The sequence below is a fragment of the Leptonychotes weddellii genome, chromosome 1 (genome assembly GCF_054177405.1).
Source record: "Leptonychotes weddellii isolate Sample4059 chromosome 1, ASM5417740v2, whole genome shotgun sequence".
Taxonomy (NCBI): domain Eukaryota; kingdom Metazoa; phylum Chordata; class Mammalia; order Carnivora; family Phocidae; genus Leptonychotes; species Leptonychotes weddellii.
In genome coordinates, this window is record NC_138369.1 from 16047756 (window position 1) to 16061929 (window position 14174).

The 14174-nt window shown below is 62.7% G+C and overlaps 1 protein-coding gene and 1 long non-coding RNA gene across 5 annotated transcripts in view; one reads left to right on the forward strand and one right to left on the reverse strand.

Annotated features, from left to right (window-relative positions):
* LOC145721254 (uncharacterized) overlaps positions 1–7738 on the reverse strand; it is a 9160-nt gene extending 1422 nt beyond the window's left edge. Inside the window, exon 1 of the long non-coding RNA XR_014144845.1 lies at positions 7116–7738. This is a non-coding gene — a long non-coding RNA (uncharacterized LOC145721254). The remainder of the gene's footprint in view (positions 1–7115) is intronic.
* A 57-nt stretch (positions 7739–7795) lies between these two features.
* The window catches only part of SEMA3B (semaphorin 3B), a 7342-nt gene continuing 963 nt past the window's right edge, over positions 7796–14174 (forward strand). Inside the window, exons 1-17 of one of the 4 annotated variants that reach the window (XM_081818170.1) lie at positions 7796–7923; positions 8221–8407; positions 9147–9304; positions 9471–9533; positions 9940–10059; positions 10139–10232; positions 10399–10518; positions 11369–11514; positions 11606–11717; positions 11834–11903; positions 11980–12124; positions 12455–12674; positions 12934–13025; positions 13115–13156; positions 13394–13551; positions 13653–13708; positions 13803–13942. In XM_081818170.1, the coding sequence (XP_081674296.1) occupies positions 8299–8407; positions 9147–9304; positions 9471–9533; positions 9940–10059; positions 10139–10232; positions 10399–10518; positions 11369–11514; positions 11606–11717; positions 11834–11903; positions 11980–12124; positions 12455–12674; positions 12934–13025; positions 13115–13156; positions 13394–13551; positions 13653–13708; positions 13803–13942 (1845 nt within the window). In that variant the 5' untranslated portion in view covers positions 7796–7923; positions 8221–8298. Of the gene's footprint in view, positions 7924–8220; positions 8408–8611; positions 8686–9146; positions 9305–9470; positions 9534–9939; positions 10060–10138; positions 10233–10398; positions 10519–11368; positions 11515–11605; positions 11718–11833; positions 11904–11979; positions 12125–12454; positions 12675–12933; positions 13026–13114; positions 13157–13393; positions 13552–13652; positions 13709–13802; positions 13943–14174 lie in introns of those variants that run through there. The other 3 variants (XM_081818177.1, XM_081818191.1, XM_081818185.1) reach the window with 3 other exon arrangements.

The following is a 14174-nucleotide window of genomic DNA, read 5'->3' on the forward strand; positions in this document are numbered from 1 at the left end:
GCCTGTGGGGTGAGCCCTGAGCGCCTGGGAAGGCGCCTGGACTTTGTCCCGGTGGCAGCGACCGCGGGCAGCTGAGCCCACGGAAAAGGGCTCGGCGGGGCGGGGCTCGGGAGCGAGCTCCCCCCGCCTTCAGCCGCCAGGGGGCGCCGCAGTCCGTGCCCGGCCCAGCCGGGCTGGTCACGGACGCTGACGTCAGCCGGTCCTGCGGAGGCCGCGGGGCACAAAGGCAGCTTTGTGGGGCAGCGACGGCTCCGCGCCCGCGGCGGGACAAAGCGGCCCGGGCCGGGGTCGGCGCCGCGGAGGCGGGGAAGGCGGAGGGTGGGAGGGTGGGAAGGTGGGGCCGGGCACCCAGGACCCCGCCTCCGCACACCTGCCAGTCCCCGCGCGGCCTCAGGGCCCCGAGTGTTTGGCAAGAGATGAGAGGCTGTGGCCGCCGGATCGGAAGGAGATCAACGTCCCCCAGCCTCCGCTGCCGCCCCAGTACCTCGGGCCTTTCCTGCTACCGCTGCCTCCGAGACTGAGGGCTGAGGGCCGGCTGACGAGGAGAACAGGATCCCGCGCCCAACCCAGGATCCCTGCCTTCCTTCGGCGGTCAGGCCTGGACCCCGCTGAGCCTCAGATATGCGGGCGGGGCGGGAGCTCCGGGGGAGCCCCCCCCGCCCCCCGTGAAGCCCGCTCAGCAGGAAACCGCGCCGGAGATGGTTCCTTCCTTCCCTCCTGAGGGGAACCCCCCCGCACAGAGGGACCATTGAGGGGCCGGCATTGTCTGCCAGACGCACCCAGGGCCTCTCTCCCTGGGTGGGCCCTGCAGGATTCTGGCCAGGATCCCCTTGTACCCAGCTTGCAGCGGGTCCGGGTTGGGTCCTGGCAAGCAAGGCTTCCCTGGGTGCAGACAGCTAGGCCCCCACCTGCCTTCGGCCTTCCTACCCCTGCTCTGATTTGGAGGCCATAAGGCCCCATTGTCCCAGCACTGGCGGGGGCGGCCTTTCAATTCTTCCTTGTCTTTGGCAGTTGGGAAATACCCAGCCTTGGGGGGCAGCTGGGGATGGCAGGGGTGTGGGGGGTGGCATCCCAGGTATCCTACACCCCAAAGGGAGGGACTCCATGGGGTTGACTCCTGGGGATCCCCGACTGCCTGGAGCATTCCAGGGGCTGAACCTCATCCCTGGGAGCAGCGGGGTAAGGGCAGCCAGAGAGATTCAGTGCTCCCTGGCCCTGTGTACCTTGGAGCACTCCCAGCTTAAGAAGGCCCATCTTTCTGGCCCCACCCATGGGCAGCGGCGGCCATGAGGCCTGGGACTCTTAGATAGGCAGAGCTAGGCAAGGGACCCAGGCTCCTGCTTCCAGACTAAGCTTGTGGGTCCCAGTGTGAAGTGGGCTGTCACCAGCCGGTGGAGACCTCCACGAGGCCGATCCACCTCTCAGAGGGCCCACCCCACTCCAAACAGTTGCTCAGGCTACTGATGTGGTGGCAGCCTTGGTATTTTTAACCCATCTGCAGGGTGGGGAAACAGCTGGGAAGAGAGACAAGCTCTGAGAGCCAGAGGGCTTAGGATGGCAGGATCTGGGGAGACCCTGTGGAGAGGAGCCAGTGGGCAGCTCAGGTCCAGGCCCCCCACAACAGGTGGGTGGAGGCCAAGATTCGAGGTGCAGAATGGGGAGGCGACCCATGAGATCTGGGACCTGTGACGCTGCAGGGGCTGCCAAGGCCTGGAAGAACACCTCACCATGTTCCTGGGCAGCCCCACGGTTCCTTCTGATGTCAGGCAAACCTCCTACTCCCCACCCACCCAGGGCCCCTCATATTATCCCGCCACAGACCCCATCCCAGACCCAGAATGCCAGGCCAGCCAGGACGCTGGAGAACACAAGCCCTGACTCCAGCCACCTGTTCTGTGGCATGGTAGGCCAGGTCCTAGCTGCCCTGGGAGTCAGGGAGGGGGCAGGAACAGGATCGTAGCTTCTCATGGTTGACTTCTGGGTTCAGGCTCACTCCCAAACAACTGAGCCCAATCTTCCTGTCTATTGCCCTGAAAAGAGATCCTGGGGGCCCACATCCCTGTCATGGGGCTACGCATTCCCCTAACCCCTCTTGGACACCCAGAGGGAAAGCCAGCCCCCACCACACATCCAAGGAGGGCATTGGGCCAGGTGGGGTACGTGTGCAGCTATGTGACAGCGAGTGTGTCCATACTTGCCAGCCACTTAGCTCCTCGGTTAATAACGGTGATGGACACCAGGGTCCAAGCGGGCATGGATCACTTTTTCTCCATCTTGGTTTCTCCCCTTGCATGAAATAAGCCCCACAGGCGATCTTACTTAGGAGAAAAATCAGTTTGATGTCCCTTCCCATTGACTCTGCTTTCCAAACTCATTGTGGGTGGAGAGAGTCAAGGCCTGAGGGGCTGGTGCAGGGTCAAGTAGGGACTTGATGTGTCCCTTGTCCATCAGTCTCCCACCGCCCCCCTCCCCACCCCACCGCCCGACTCAGCAGGCCCAGGAGGGTGGAAGGGCTTCCTGCAGGCGTTCTATCTCCTCCCTCCCTGTACCTGTCCTCTGCCTGATGATAGCCACTGGGGGACCCAGAGGCCTGCAGAGAGGCTTGAACCTGGGTGTTCTAGGCATCTGGGGCTTCACAGAGGAAGGGACACTGACGTGACACCAGGAAAGTTGGATACTGAATGGTGAAGAAGAGAGTCTAGCAGGTGACAAAGGGGAGGGCCTAAAGTGTGGCGAGCACAGCCCAAAGCAAAGTCCTGGCAAAGAAAGAGCTGCTGCTTCCCCAAAATTGGGTGCCCGGAGCACTGGCGGGGTCGGCTAAGGCTGAGCCTGGGAACCCCCAAGCTCCAGCGAGCTCTCTGAGGTGGGGGGCGGGGTACTGCAGAGGGGAGGCACTGGGAGGAGGAGTGGCAGAAAGACCACAAGGGCACAGCCTGGGGGTAGGGTGAAGGGGTCAGGCCACAAGCTGCTGAGGGAGGAGGCGGGGCCTTGTCTGTCTAACAGGGCAAAAAGTTCTCCCTGAGATCGGGGCCTCTGGGAGAAGGGATGGGCGCTTGGCCCCTGCCAGGGCTGGGTTGGAGACTCGGAGGAAGAAGACTGAGGAGTCCCCAGGGGTCGGGGAGGGACAGAGGTTCAGGTGGAGGGTGGAGGCAGTCATTGTGCTGGGGGCTGGGGCGGGGGCAGGGGTGGGGGGGACAGGAGAAGAGCCAAGCCCGAGAAGGGTTCCGGGGAAGCCGGACTAAAAGACGCAGCAGTGAAGGGTCTGCCTGGAGGCCCAGGATGCCGGGTGCGGAGGTGGCACCAAGAGCGGACCCCTGTGTTCCCCCACCCTGCACCCAGCTGCAACCGCAGGGCAGTTGAGGAGAGAGATCCGAGAGGTTCAGTGTCTCCCTAGAGACACACAGCTGGGGAGCAGCAGTCGCGATTCCACCCTGCTCCTCCCAGTCTACTAAGGGGGGCTGATCCCTGGGGCAGGTTCGCCCCCACCCCAGCATCCAGAGCCCCCCAACTCGCACTCCCGGGCAGTTGTCCCCCGAGCCGATTAAGGGAACGTAGCACTTATGTTAATATATGTTAATAAGCATGGAGTGCCACCCCAGTCTACTTTGGCTGCATTCCTGGCACCCCCCTCCCACACTCCCCTAGGCTGTGGAGGAGGGGAGAGGGAGGCTCCACCCCCCGCCCCCCGCCCTTCCCCCCCCAACCCTGCTGGGCAGTGAAGAAAACAGGAGCAAGAGGAGAGCTGTGATGTGGCTGGTGGGGGGGGCTCCCCCATCCCAGAGGGGCTGACTTCAGCCCAGGAGGAATGTGCAGGAGGCGGAGGGCTGGGGCGGAGCGGGTGGGGGCAGGGCCACAGCCAGAGGCCCAGGGTTCCTGGCGGCCCCTCCCTCGGCCCCTCCACCTCAGCACGGACATGGCCCTCAGAAGGGAAGGGGAACGGGCAAGGAGGGGAAGAGCTGATCTTTCCAAAAAGGTGGGCCAGGGGTCCCCGGGAGCGTGGATTCCAGGCTGGGGGCGCATGGGGGAAGGGCTCTAACACCATTCCCCAGGAGATCTTCCCGGGGTGGGTAGTGGACTGTCAGGGAAGTCAGGCCTCAGTTAGGCTTCCCTGGGCCCACCCCCACCCAATGCCTAAGTCCTCAGGGTAGCGAGTCCTAGTTCCCATGTGGCCAGAACTAGGAAAGGTTATGACGTTGGAGCCACCAGCCTTGATGGCTAAAGCAGGTGCGAGTGGGGAGCCAAGGCCTGACCCAACCCAGGCTGGGCACTGGGAGGGCTGACGCTAGCCTTCCTCAGATGGATGTCCTACCCCAGCCACACCACCTAGAGTCCAGGCAGAGGGCAGGCCCGGCTGGTGATGAGGGGTCAGGAGGAGGGGTGGTAGGATTTGGCATGACAATTCAGTTATTTCCAGAAGGAAAAACCAAGGCCTTGGAAGGCTGTGGCACTGACAGGTAGCATCGGGGCAAGAATCCAGGCAGGCCTCTGCCCGTGGCGACCCTGGCAAAGCGTAGAGGCCAGGAGTCTGAGGTGGCCCTTGGGCTGGGGTGCAGGTAGGAGTAGGGACCCCAACTGCATTCCCTAGTTTGCTCCATTCTGTCAAGACTCAGACCCAGGCTGCCTGATTCCAGAATCCTTTGAGACTCCCGGAGTGCAGCGTAACCCACAGTCAATGACGCTGCTCCTGGAGGGCTGCCTCTGTGAGGTCCCCACCCAGGGTCTGGCATACGCTTGGACCTGCGGCTGAGGAGCAGAGAGAACTTGTGGGGACAGGGACACTTGGGCTCCCAGCCCTGCAGATCTCCCTTCCTGCCCCAGGGAAGAGAACTCATCCAGGGCAAGGAAAGCAACACAAAGGGCTCAGGTGGGCAAGGGACAGCCCCAAGATGCTGCAAAGATGGTGTGTGGGGGGGGTCCTGGTCCCGCTTTTCAGTATGGATGTGGGGCTGGGAGGGAATGAAACAGAGACTGGGACCCTGAGCCTGAAGAACTAAAAGCAGTGGGGGCAGGTAGGGGGCACCCCGTGGGGGTGGGTGGGGACCTCAAAGGAACTTGCTGATCTTGGCTGCTAGGGTGGAAAATTGTAAACAGCCGAAGAATTTTGTTCCCTTGCGTGGGGCCAGGGGAGGCTGCCCAGGTCCAAGGCAGAAGCTGGGAGGAGAAAGAGGCTACATCCCGGAAGTCCAAAAGCTCAGGCTGGGGTGCATCCTTCTACTCCCCCTCAAGGCTCCTGGTCCTCCCACTGAGCCCCTCCCTTCATCTGCCAGCCAGCCAGCCAGCCAGCCAGCCAGGCCAATCCAGGAACACTGGGTCCTGAGACTCAGGAAAGCAGGGCACGGCCCCACCCTGGCTGGGCACAGATACTGTTACTCCAGGAGAGCTGGGGGTAGAGGGGCCACAGCCCTTGAAGCCTACAACCTTCCTCACTGACCACTGAGGAGCTGCCAACCAGCCTTGGGGAGGTTGCAGGAAGATTGCAGGAAGATGCCTTTTGGGGGGATTGAGGACTGAAAGCCCATCTTCAAGCCCTGAACGTTCGCCCCGTTGACCTGAGGGCCCCATTCAGCCATGGTTAACATTCGGCCCTTTCAGAGTAGACCCCTAGCAGTACGAATAGGGTCGTCCACCAGACTCAGCTTCAGGCCAAGATCCCAAGACCCTTCCCAGCTGAGGCCCCGAGGTCCCATCCCGAGTCACCCAGGTCACACAGAATGCCCCTCACCTCCCAGCAGAGATGCAGGACCGCCTGTCAGGAGGGGGTCTCTGGATGGGCCTCCATCCTGCCGTGCAGACGTGAAACGTGTGGGCCTCTGCCATCTGCTGACTGCCTGCCTGGCCCTCTCCTCCCGCCCCAACTGCTGCCATCCCAGCCCCTGCCAGCCAGGTGGTGGCAGCACGAAGCGGCTCAAGTGGTGAGGAAGGCCTGGGGTGGAACAGGGGGCCCATCAGACCTCCACCCGAGAACCTCTTGCCCGGCCCTCCAACCCTCCCATCCCAGCTGAGCCCCTCACTACCCGCCTCCAGCTCTCCAGCTGTGTCGGGACAGGTGAGGACCTCGAGTCCCCTGGACCTACTGTTCCTTCTGCCTGTTCCCAGAGCCATCTGGGGCTGGGGAGGGGGCCCCCTATCTGGCTTCTTCTTCTTCTTTTTTTTTTTTTTAAAGATTTTATTTATTTATTTGAGAGAGAGAGAATGAGAGACAGAGAGCATGAGAGGGAGGAGGGTCAGAGGGAGAAGCAGACCCCCCGCTGAGCAGGGAGCCCGATGCGGGACTCGATCCCGGGACTCCAGGATCATGACCCGAGCCGAAGGCAGACGCTTAACCGACTGAGCCACCCAGGCGCCCATGGCTTCTTCTTCTTCCTGCGCCTTGCCTGGCCGCCCTGGGCTGGGCTGGACGCTGTTGGGCGCATCCTATTGCCCTGAGGCCTGACAGGGAAGGGGTCGCCCCTCCCTTGTGCCCGCTCCACTCTGGCCGGGCCACCAACTCTGCTGACCCAGGCTGCCTGCCTGGTCACCCGATCCACCCCGTAAACTGGACGGCGTGTGGGGCGGCGGCCGGCTTGGTGGAGGCGGGGGCTGCTCCTTAAAGGAGCCGTCAGAGGGTGCCCCGCGGTCCCCAGGCTTCTCCCCTCCTCCAGGGCGGGTGGGGCTGGGGTGGAGAGGCACTGCCGCCGGAGTTCTGGTGGAGCGTGGGAAGGCAGCCGGGTTTCTGTGGCATCGCAGAGCTCACGGGCTCGGAAGCAGTGGCAAGTGTCAGTGGAGGGACGGCGGGAGGTGGGAGTCCTAGCCTGGGAGGGGTCCGGGAGCTGCGGAACTGGGTAGGGGCTTGGGGGTGGGGAGCGATCTGAAACGTGCCTTGGCAGTTGTGCCCCTTGCTTGACGGCACCCCAGGACCTTGCCCCACGCCAGGGCTCCCGTGCCCAGCACCTGCCCAGCCAGCTCTGGGAAGGACGATGGGCATTGCGGCCAGATGCTGGCTCCACGGAAGGGGTTCAGGGGAAGGGCTCTGGCGCAGAGGTGGAGGGGCTCAAAGATGGGGAAGGCTGAGGGCGAAGGCAGGGGAGGGAGAGGCGCGGAGGCGGGGGAGGCTGAGAGAGGGACGGGCAGCTCACCTGCAGTGTGGTAGAGAGGCTGCCTGAGACCCCTGGCTCTCCCCCCACTTGATTCCTCTTGGGTCTGAAGTCTGAGCTCACAGAATTTCTGCGTAACCAGCCCCTTCCAGGCTTGGGTGGGGAGAGAGAGGTCAAGCACGAAGCTGGGGCTGCTATATCCGAGTGGGAGCCACCTCCAAGGCAGAAGCGGAGGCTTCCGTCCAGCCCGGGGCGGGGGCACAAGCCTTGGGGCTCCTGCACACACTTCTTCCTCGGAGGAGGGGCTTTCAGGCGCGTCTCAGAGTTGAAGGCAGTGATTGCCGCTGTGGTTGTATTTGCTCACCTGCATGTCCAGAGAGACGCATACACGTGCGCGTGCACACAATTGCACACGCACACGTGTATGACACACATGTACACACGTACGCAAAGTGCACACGCATGCCATGTACCTACACGTGTAATACAACGCTCGTGCCACACGCGGTCACAGGCATGGACACACCTGTCTGCATACACACACACGCACACACACATGCACGCACGCACACAAAGCGACCCTCAGGAACACTCAAACTCACAGGCGCCCACACCATTGGCCCCATCTCCAGCCCCAAAGGTGCCTCTGTTTCTCTGTAGGCCCTGGGTCCACAGCCACCACCGAGGCCTGACTCCCTCCGGCCGCTCTCACTCCCAGGACTGGCTTGTTTTGCTCATCGCACAGGGCGCCCTCTGAAATGACTGCACTGATCTGAGTCCTTGTTGGCATTCTGCCCCCTCCTGCATGGGGACCTTGTCTGTGTCCCCCTGTGTCCCAGGCTGGCGTGGGGTAGGCGCATAGAGTTTGTGAATTAATGCCTGTGTGTGTGTGTGGGGGGGGGGTTCTTGGGGAGGGTGACGTGGTGGGGCGGGTGCCTGCCAGTGTGGGGGTGACCCCGAGGGTGTGCCCAGCGTGGGTGTGTCTGTGATTGTGGCCAGGCAGGGCACACTCTGAGGGAGGGGAGAGCTCGGAAGTGGAATGCGACCCCCCAGCCTCTTTCCCCTAGGGGCTGTAATCTGATCCCTGGGGACTCCCCCCCCCCCCAGCCTCCCGCCCTCGTCCTTGCTGCAGCTCCTTCTCTTCCAGATCCTGGGGCAGAGTCCAGGGCGGCTCAAGGCTCCTCCACACGCGCCCGCTGAACCCGGAGCACCCTGAGCCGCCAGGATGGGGTGGGCCGGGGCGGCCGCCATGATCCTGGGCCTGGCCCTGCTCTGGGCGGCAGTGCTGGGGGATGCTAGCCCCAGCCCCCCGCGCCTTCGGCTCTCCTTCCAAGGTAGGTGCACCTGGCAGGCGGGAGGGCTCAGCTCAGGGTGGGCAGGAGAGGGGCCCAGTGTGGGTAGGGGGCACTGCGTTTGCTGTTGCCCTGTGCCACTGGCCCGGGTGTGACTGGGGGCACTCTCAGGCCATCTCCAGTTAACCCTGTCCTGGCCTCAGCCCCCAAACTTTCTGCGCGCACATTCTCCTCTTGCTTTCCCAGGAAGACCCCTTCCGTTCCCACGGCAACAGATCCTGCCTGTGTCCCATCCACGACCCACCCCCAGGGAAGCTGAGGTGTGGTGCCCGCCAGAGCCCCCTTCCCACGCCCCTACGCGGGAGGGCGGTCACCGGTCACTAGGCAGTGGCATCTCACTGAGCTCAGGCTGGTGGCAGAGAACCCTCAGCCCGACTTTGGGTTTGCAGTTCTGGCTTTCCAGACATGCTCGGCCTCCCCTGGCACCCTGGCCTCCCCCGGCACCCTGGCCTCCCTATGCGCCCGCCTGCAGACACTGCTTGTCCAAGCTTGCCCGAGGAGTTCAACCTGCTTTCCCCTTGGGGGGTTGCTGCACTGCCCACCATGGAAGCTTCACACATGGGTGGGCCTGTCTTCACGAGTGTAAACTCACACACGTGTAAACTCACATGTGTGTGGGCCAGGTCACATGTACAACCATGACCTGTGAGAGTGACAGGCAGGGTCTCGGGGAAGCTTCCAGCATGGCTGGCAAATCCTCAGTGGTGTCCCTACCCTGCAGAGCTCCAGGCCCGGCATGGTCTCCGGACCTTCAGGCTAGAGAGGACCTGCTGTTACGAAGCTTTGCTGGTGGATGAGGAAAGAGGACGCCTGTTTGTGGGCGCCGAGAACCATGTGGCCTCCCTCAGCCTGGACAATATCAGCAAGCGGGCCAAGAAGGTGCCAGGGACCCCCAGCCTCGGTGTTTCCTAGGGAAAGAGCCCCAGGACCCCACTCCAGACTGCTTGGAGAGACACAGGGGGATGGGCCCCCTGAGAAGACACCCTCTGCCCAGAGACATGCAAAGGCCCTGACCTGTGTCCCCTTCCCCCTGACCTCCTTGCAGCTGGCCTGGCCGGCCCCCGTGGAATGGCGAGAGGAGTGCAACTGGGCGGGGAAGGACATTGGTGTGAGTGCCGGCTGCCGGGGGTGGGAGTGGGGAGGCCAGCCCCTCGCGCTTTACAAGACAGCAGCACTAAGACAGAGGCCTGCCTGTTCTGGCTGGGATGGGGGCAGGGGGTCGAGGTGGCTGAAGTTTGGAGGTAGTGACTCAGGGTGGAGGCTCATGTGATTCTTCTTGGGGACCTCTGAGTCATAGGGGGCAGTACAGGCCTATGCTTTTCCATGCACCCCTTCTGGTGAGAGGTGGGCTGGGCTGGTCACCAAGGGCACGCAGGTCGCTGCGGCCCATGTTGGTGCTTGCCTGGACTGACGCAGAAGAGAGGAAGGGGTGAGGTGCCACTGGTGAGCTGGGACCCCTTAAGCCTGCCTCCCTGGGGGAGGCCTCATTGTCCCTGGCCCTGCCCGCCCACTAGACTGAGTGCATGAACTTCGTGAAGTTGCTGCACGCCTACAACCGCACCCACTTGCTGGCCTGTGGCACAGGGGCCTTCCACCCAACCTGTGCATTTGTGGAGGTGGGCCACCGGCTGGAGGTAAGGCCAGATCTGGGCAGAGAGGGAGGCTGGGAGGTGAAGAAGGGCCTGAAAAGAACAACTGCCCCCTGCCTCCCAGGAGCCCATACTCCGGCTGGACCTTCGAAGCCTAGAGGACGGCAAGGGCAAGAGTCCTTATGACCCGAGGCATCGGGCTGCCTCCGTGCTGGTGGGTGAGTCCGAAGGCTAGGGCCCCTCAGAGACTCTCGACCCTCCTGAGAGCCCCAGGGATCCCCCATGGCCTCACTGACTCCCAAGGAGCTCCCAGAGCTCTCCAAGCACCCCCCAACCCCACCGAGAGCCTTCAGATTGGCTGAACAGCGCTCGCCCTGTCTGCAGGAGAAGAACTGTACTCAGGGGTGGCTGCAGACCTCATGGGCCGGGACTTCACCATCTTCCGCAGCCTGGGCCAGCGTCCAAGTCTCCGGACAGAACCACACGACTCCCGCTGGCTCAACGGTGAGAGGCTGGTGGGGCTTTTGGGAGGGGCCCTCATCCCCAACAGGGTAGGTGCCGAGTAAGGCCCATAACAGAAGTGAGCAGTGGGTGCAGCCGGGTCTCACTGTACCTACCATGCGTCCAGTCCTGTGCCAGGTAATGGGGTTGCAGGGCAGACAAGATGTGTGGCCCGCACCCTCTTTGAGTTCACAGAACTCAGAACAAATACATCATAAGATCGGTTCCAATGGCCGTGAGACTGGTGAGTGCACAGACAGAAAGGGAAAAGGAGACCAGGTGGGAGAACAAGAGAGAAAGCCCCTCTGCTGACGAGAGGGGGTGAGCTAATTCCCAAAGCACAGCAGGATTGAGGGAAAGGACAACCAGTGCAAAGAACCCCGGGTAGGAAGAAGCCAAGGAACAGACAGACCCATGAGAGGAGAAAGGAGAAGGGGTCTGCGCTGTCAGGGTCCAAGTCATTTGTTCTAAGAGTGAGGGGACCGAGCAGAATGGGGGCATCTGCTTCCTGCTCAATAGGAAGATTCATGAGTGCGGGTACAACTGATCCGCCATCTCCCTCCTTTCTTGGCCCACTGGCCTGGGGAGCTGTCAGGGGCCAGGGCAGAGGCTTGCTGTCCAGGTAGTCTCGGTCTCTGCTGCCCTCTCGTGGCTGCTTCTTGACTCACAGGTCCTGATCCTCCGGATCCTGTCCGCATGCAGTGCCATCCATCCCAATGAACTTGGTCCTAGAGACTGGGTGCTCAGATGCCGCCCCACAGGCTTCTGGGGGCACCAGAGTTAGGAGAGGGAGCGTATGGGTCCCACGAGTGCAGGGCCAGGACCTTGCTGACCTCACACCTCCTGCCGCTAGAGCCCAAGTTTGTCAAGGTCTTTTGGATCCCAGAGAGCGAGAATCCCGACGATGACAAGGTCTACTTCTTCTTCCGGGAGTCGGCAGTGGAGGCTGCACCAGCGCTGGGACGCCTGTCTGTGTCCCGTGTTGGCCAGATCTGTCGGGTGAGGAGTCCCTGGGCCACATCCGGTGATCGCGCCCCTGCCCTTTTGCCTCTCTGGGCCTCCGCCTCATGCCCTCTGTGTGACCCTGCAGAATGACGTGGGCGGCCAGCGCAGCCTGGTCAACAAGTGGACCACGTTCCTGAAGGCGCGTCTGGTGTGCTCTGTGCCAGGTGTCGAGGGTGACACGCACTTCGACCAGCTCCGTGAGTGCCCAGAGTGGAGGGTGGAGTTGGGGAGAGGGAGCGCAGGGGCCCAGACCCAGGAGCCCGGCCTCCCGGAGGGCTGTGTGCCCTCCCCCAACTAGGCCCCTTCCCCACAGAGGATGTGTTCCTGCTGTCCTTGAGGGACCGCTGGAGCCCGCTGCTCTATGCCGCCTTCTCCACATCCAGGTGAGGGGCACGAAGTCGCGGGCGGGGCTGGCCGGCTCTGCGGGGCCCCTCACTCTGCTCATGCCTTCGCCTACAGCACCGTCTTGCGAGGCTCTGCAGTGTGCGTGTACAGCATGAACGATGTGCGCCGTGCCTTCCTGGGGCCCTTTGCACACAAGGAAGGGCCCCTGCACCAGTGGGTGTCCTATCAGGGCCGTGTCCCCTACCCCCGGCCAGGCATGGTGCGTAGCCCCAGGATTCCCACCACAACCCACTTAAAGTCTCAGGGGTGGAGAACTTGGCCTGGGACCTTCTTGGTGAATGTGGTTTCTTCCTCTTGTTTGTTATCCTTGGGTAGATAAACATCACCTTCATCAGGCAGGGCTTCTAAAAGAAAGGCCACATTTCCGCCTAAGACTCCCAAGGGCAAGGCTGGGTCTTCTCCCTTCAGATTCCCAGGGCAAGGCTCTGTCCGTTAGCTCCCCCACACACTCCCAGTTCCTGGAGGTCTCTTGTGGGCCCACCAGACCCTCATACCCACATCCCTGTCGCGCCTCCTCCCCACCGCTCAGTGCCCCAGCAAGACCTTTGGCACCTTCAGTTCTACCAAGGACTTTCCTGATGACGTCATTCAGTTTGCCCGGAACCACCCCCTCATGTACAATTCGGTCCTGCCCTTGGGTGGGCGCCCTCTCTTCCTACAAGTGGGTGCCGGGTACACCTTCACCCGGATCACTGCAGACCATGTGGCAGCTGCTGACGGACACTACGACGTCCTCTTCATTGGCACAGGTCAGTGTCCTGCCATGATCACCCATTAAACCCAGTCTAGACTCTGGCCGGTTACTAGAAGCTGCCCCTGTCCAGTCTCACCTCCACATCTTTGCCTGGGTTATGCCCCCATCTCCTTCTGGATGCTGCTCTTATTGTTCCAACCCACATTCTTCACCCACCCAACCATGCTGAGGGTAAAGGCCTCAGAAGTGAGGACACCCCCAGCCCTAGCTATCAGGGAACGCAAGGAGTCACTCACTCCTTCTCATCCTTGCAGATGTTGGCACAGTGCTGAAGGTGATCTCGGTCCCCAAGGGCAGCCAGCCTAACGGGGAGGGGCTGCTCTTGGAGGAGCTGCACGTGTTTGAGGTGAGGCCTAGCTCCCCCCGCCCCACCCGCCTCCCTGGAGTAACCCCACCCCACTGATCCCTGATCCCAGCACTCCTCCTCCCTCTCAGGACTCAGCTGCTATCACCAGCATGCAAATCTCTTCCAAGAGAGTAAGTGACCAGAAGGCTTGGGGATAAAAGGGACCCAGTGCGTTCCCCGGGTGCCCCACCCCCACGCCTCCCTTGGTAGTTCGAAGCCCCGGGTTTGAGTATAGGTTCTGCCTTCGCTAGACTGCGTGACCTGAGACCTCAGTGTTCCCATCTGTCAAGTGGGGTAAGGGATCTCTGCCCATGGGAGGCGGGCACAGGGCTGCCTTTGGTCAGCCCGGAGCCCCTCGTGCCCCCTAGCACCAGCTGTACGTAGCCTCACGGAGCGCGGTGGCCCAGATCCCCTTGCACCGCTGTGCTGCCCACGGCCGCGCCTGCGCCGAATGCTGCCTGGCACGTGACCCTTACTGCGCCTGGGACGGGGCCGCGTGCACGCGCTTCCAGCCCAGCGCTAAAAGGTGGGCAGGGTCGGGGGCGGGCCACCCGGAGTCCTTTGCCGCACCGGCTAAGCGAAGAAGGGCTCATGGAAATTCCATGTTGCCCCCCCACCTCCCCGCAGGCGGTTTCGGCGGCAAGACGTGAAGAACGGCGACCCTAGTACGCTGTGCTCAGGGGGTGAGTGCCCCAGCTGCCCCCACTTCTCGGCCTTTGAGGACGCCCCATCCTGCCCTGCCCTGCCTGACTCTGACAAATTCCTTGCCCTCCCCAGACTCGTCCCGTCCCACACTGCTGGAGCGGAAGGTGTTCGGTGTGGAAGGCGGCAGCGCCTTCCTGGAGTGTGAGCCCCGCTCGCTGCAGGCACGAGTGGAATGGACCTTCCAGCGCGCAGGGGAGGCGGCCCGCACCCAGGTGAGCCTCCTGCCGCTCCCCTCCTCAACAGGCCCTTGTCCCGCCCCTACATCCAGGAGAGGCCCCGCCCTAGCCAATGAGGCCCTCGGCCTGCTCCCACCTCTAGACCAGGTCCGGCCCCGCCCAGTGAGACTCCGCTCAACCAGGCCCCTAGGTCCAGTTTGGTCCCTTTACCTGCACTCCACACCCCGTTGAGGCCTCATTCCGTCTCACCCCCAACCCCATCCGAGAG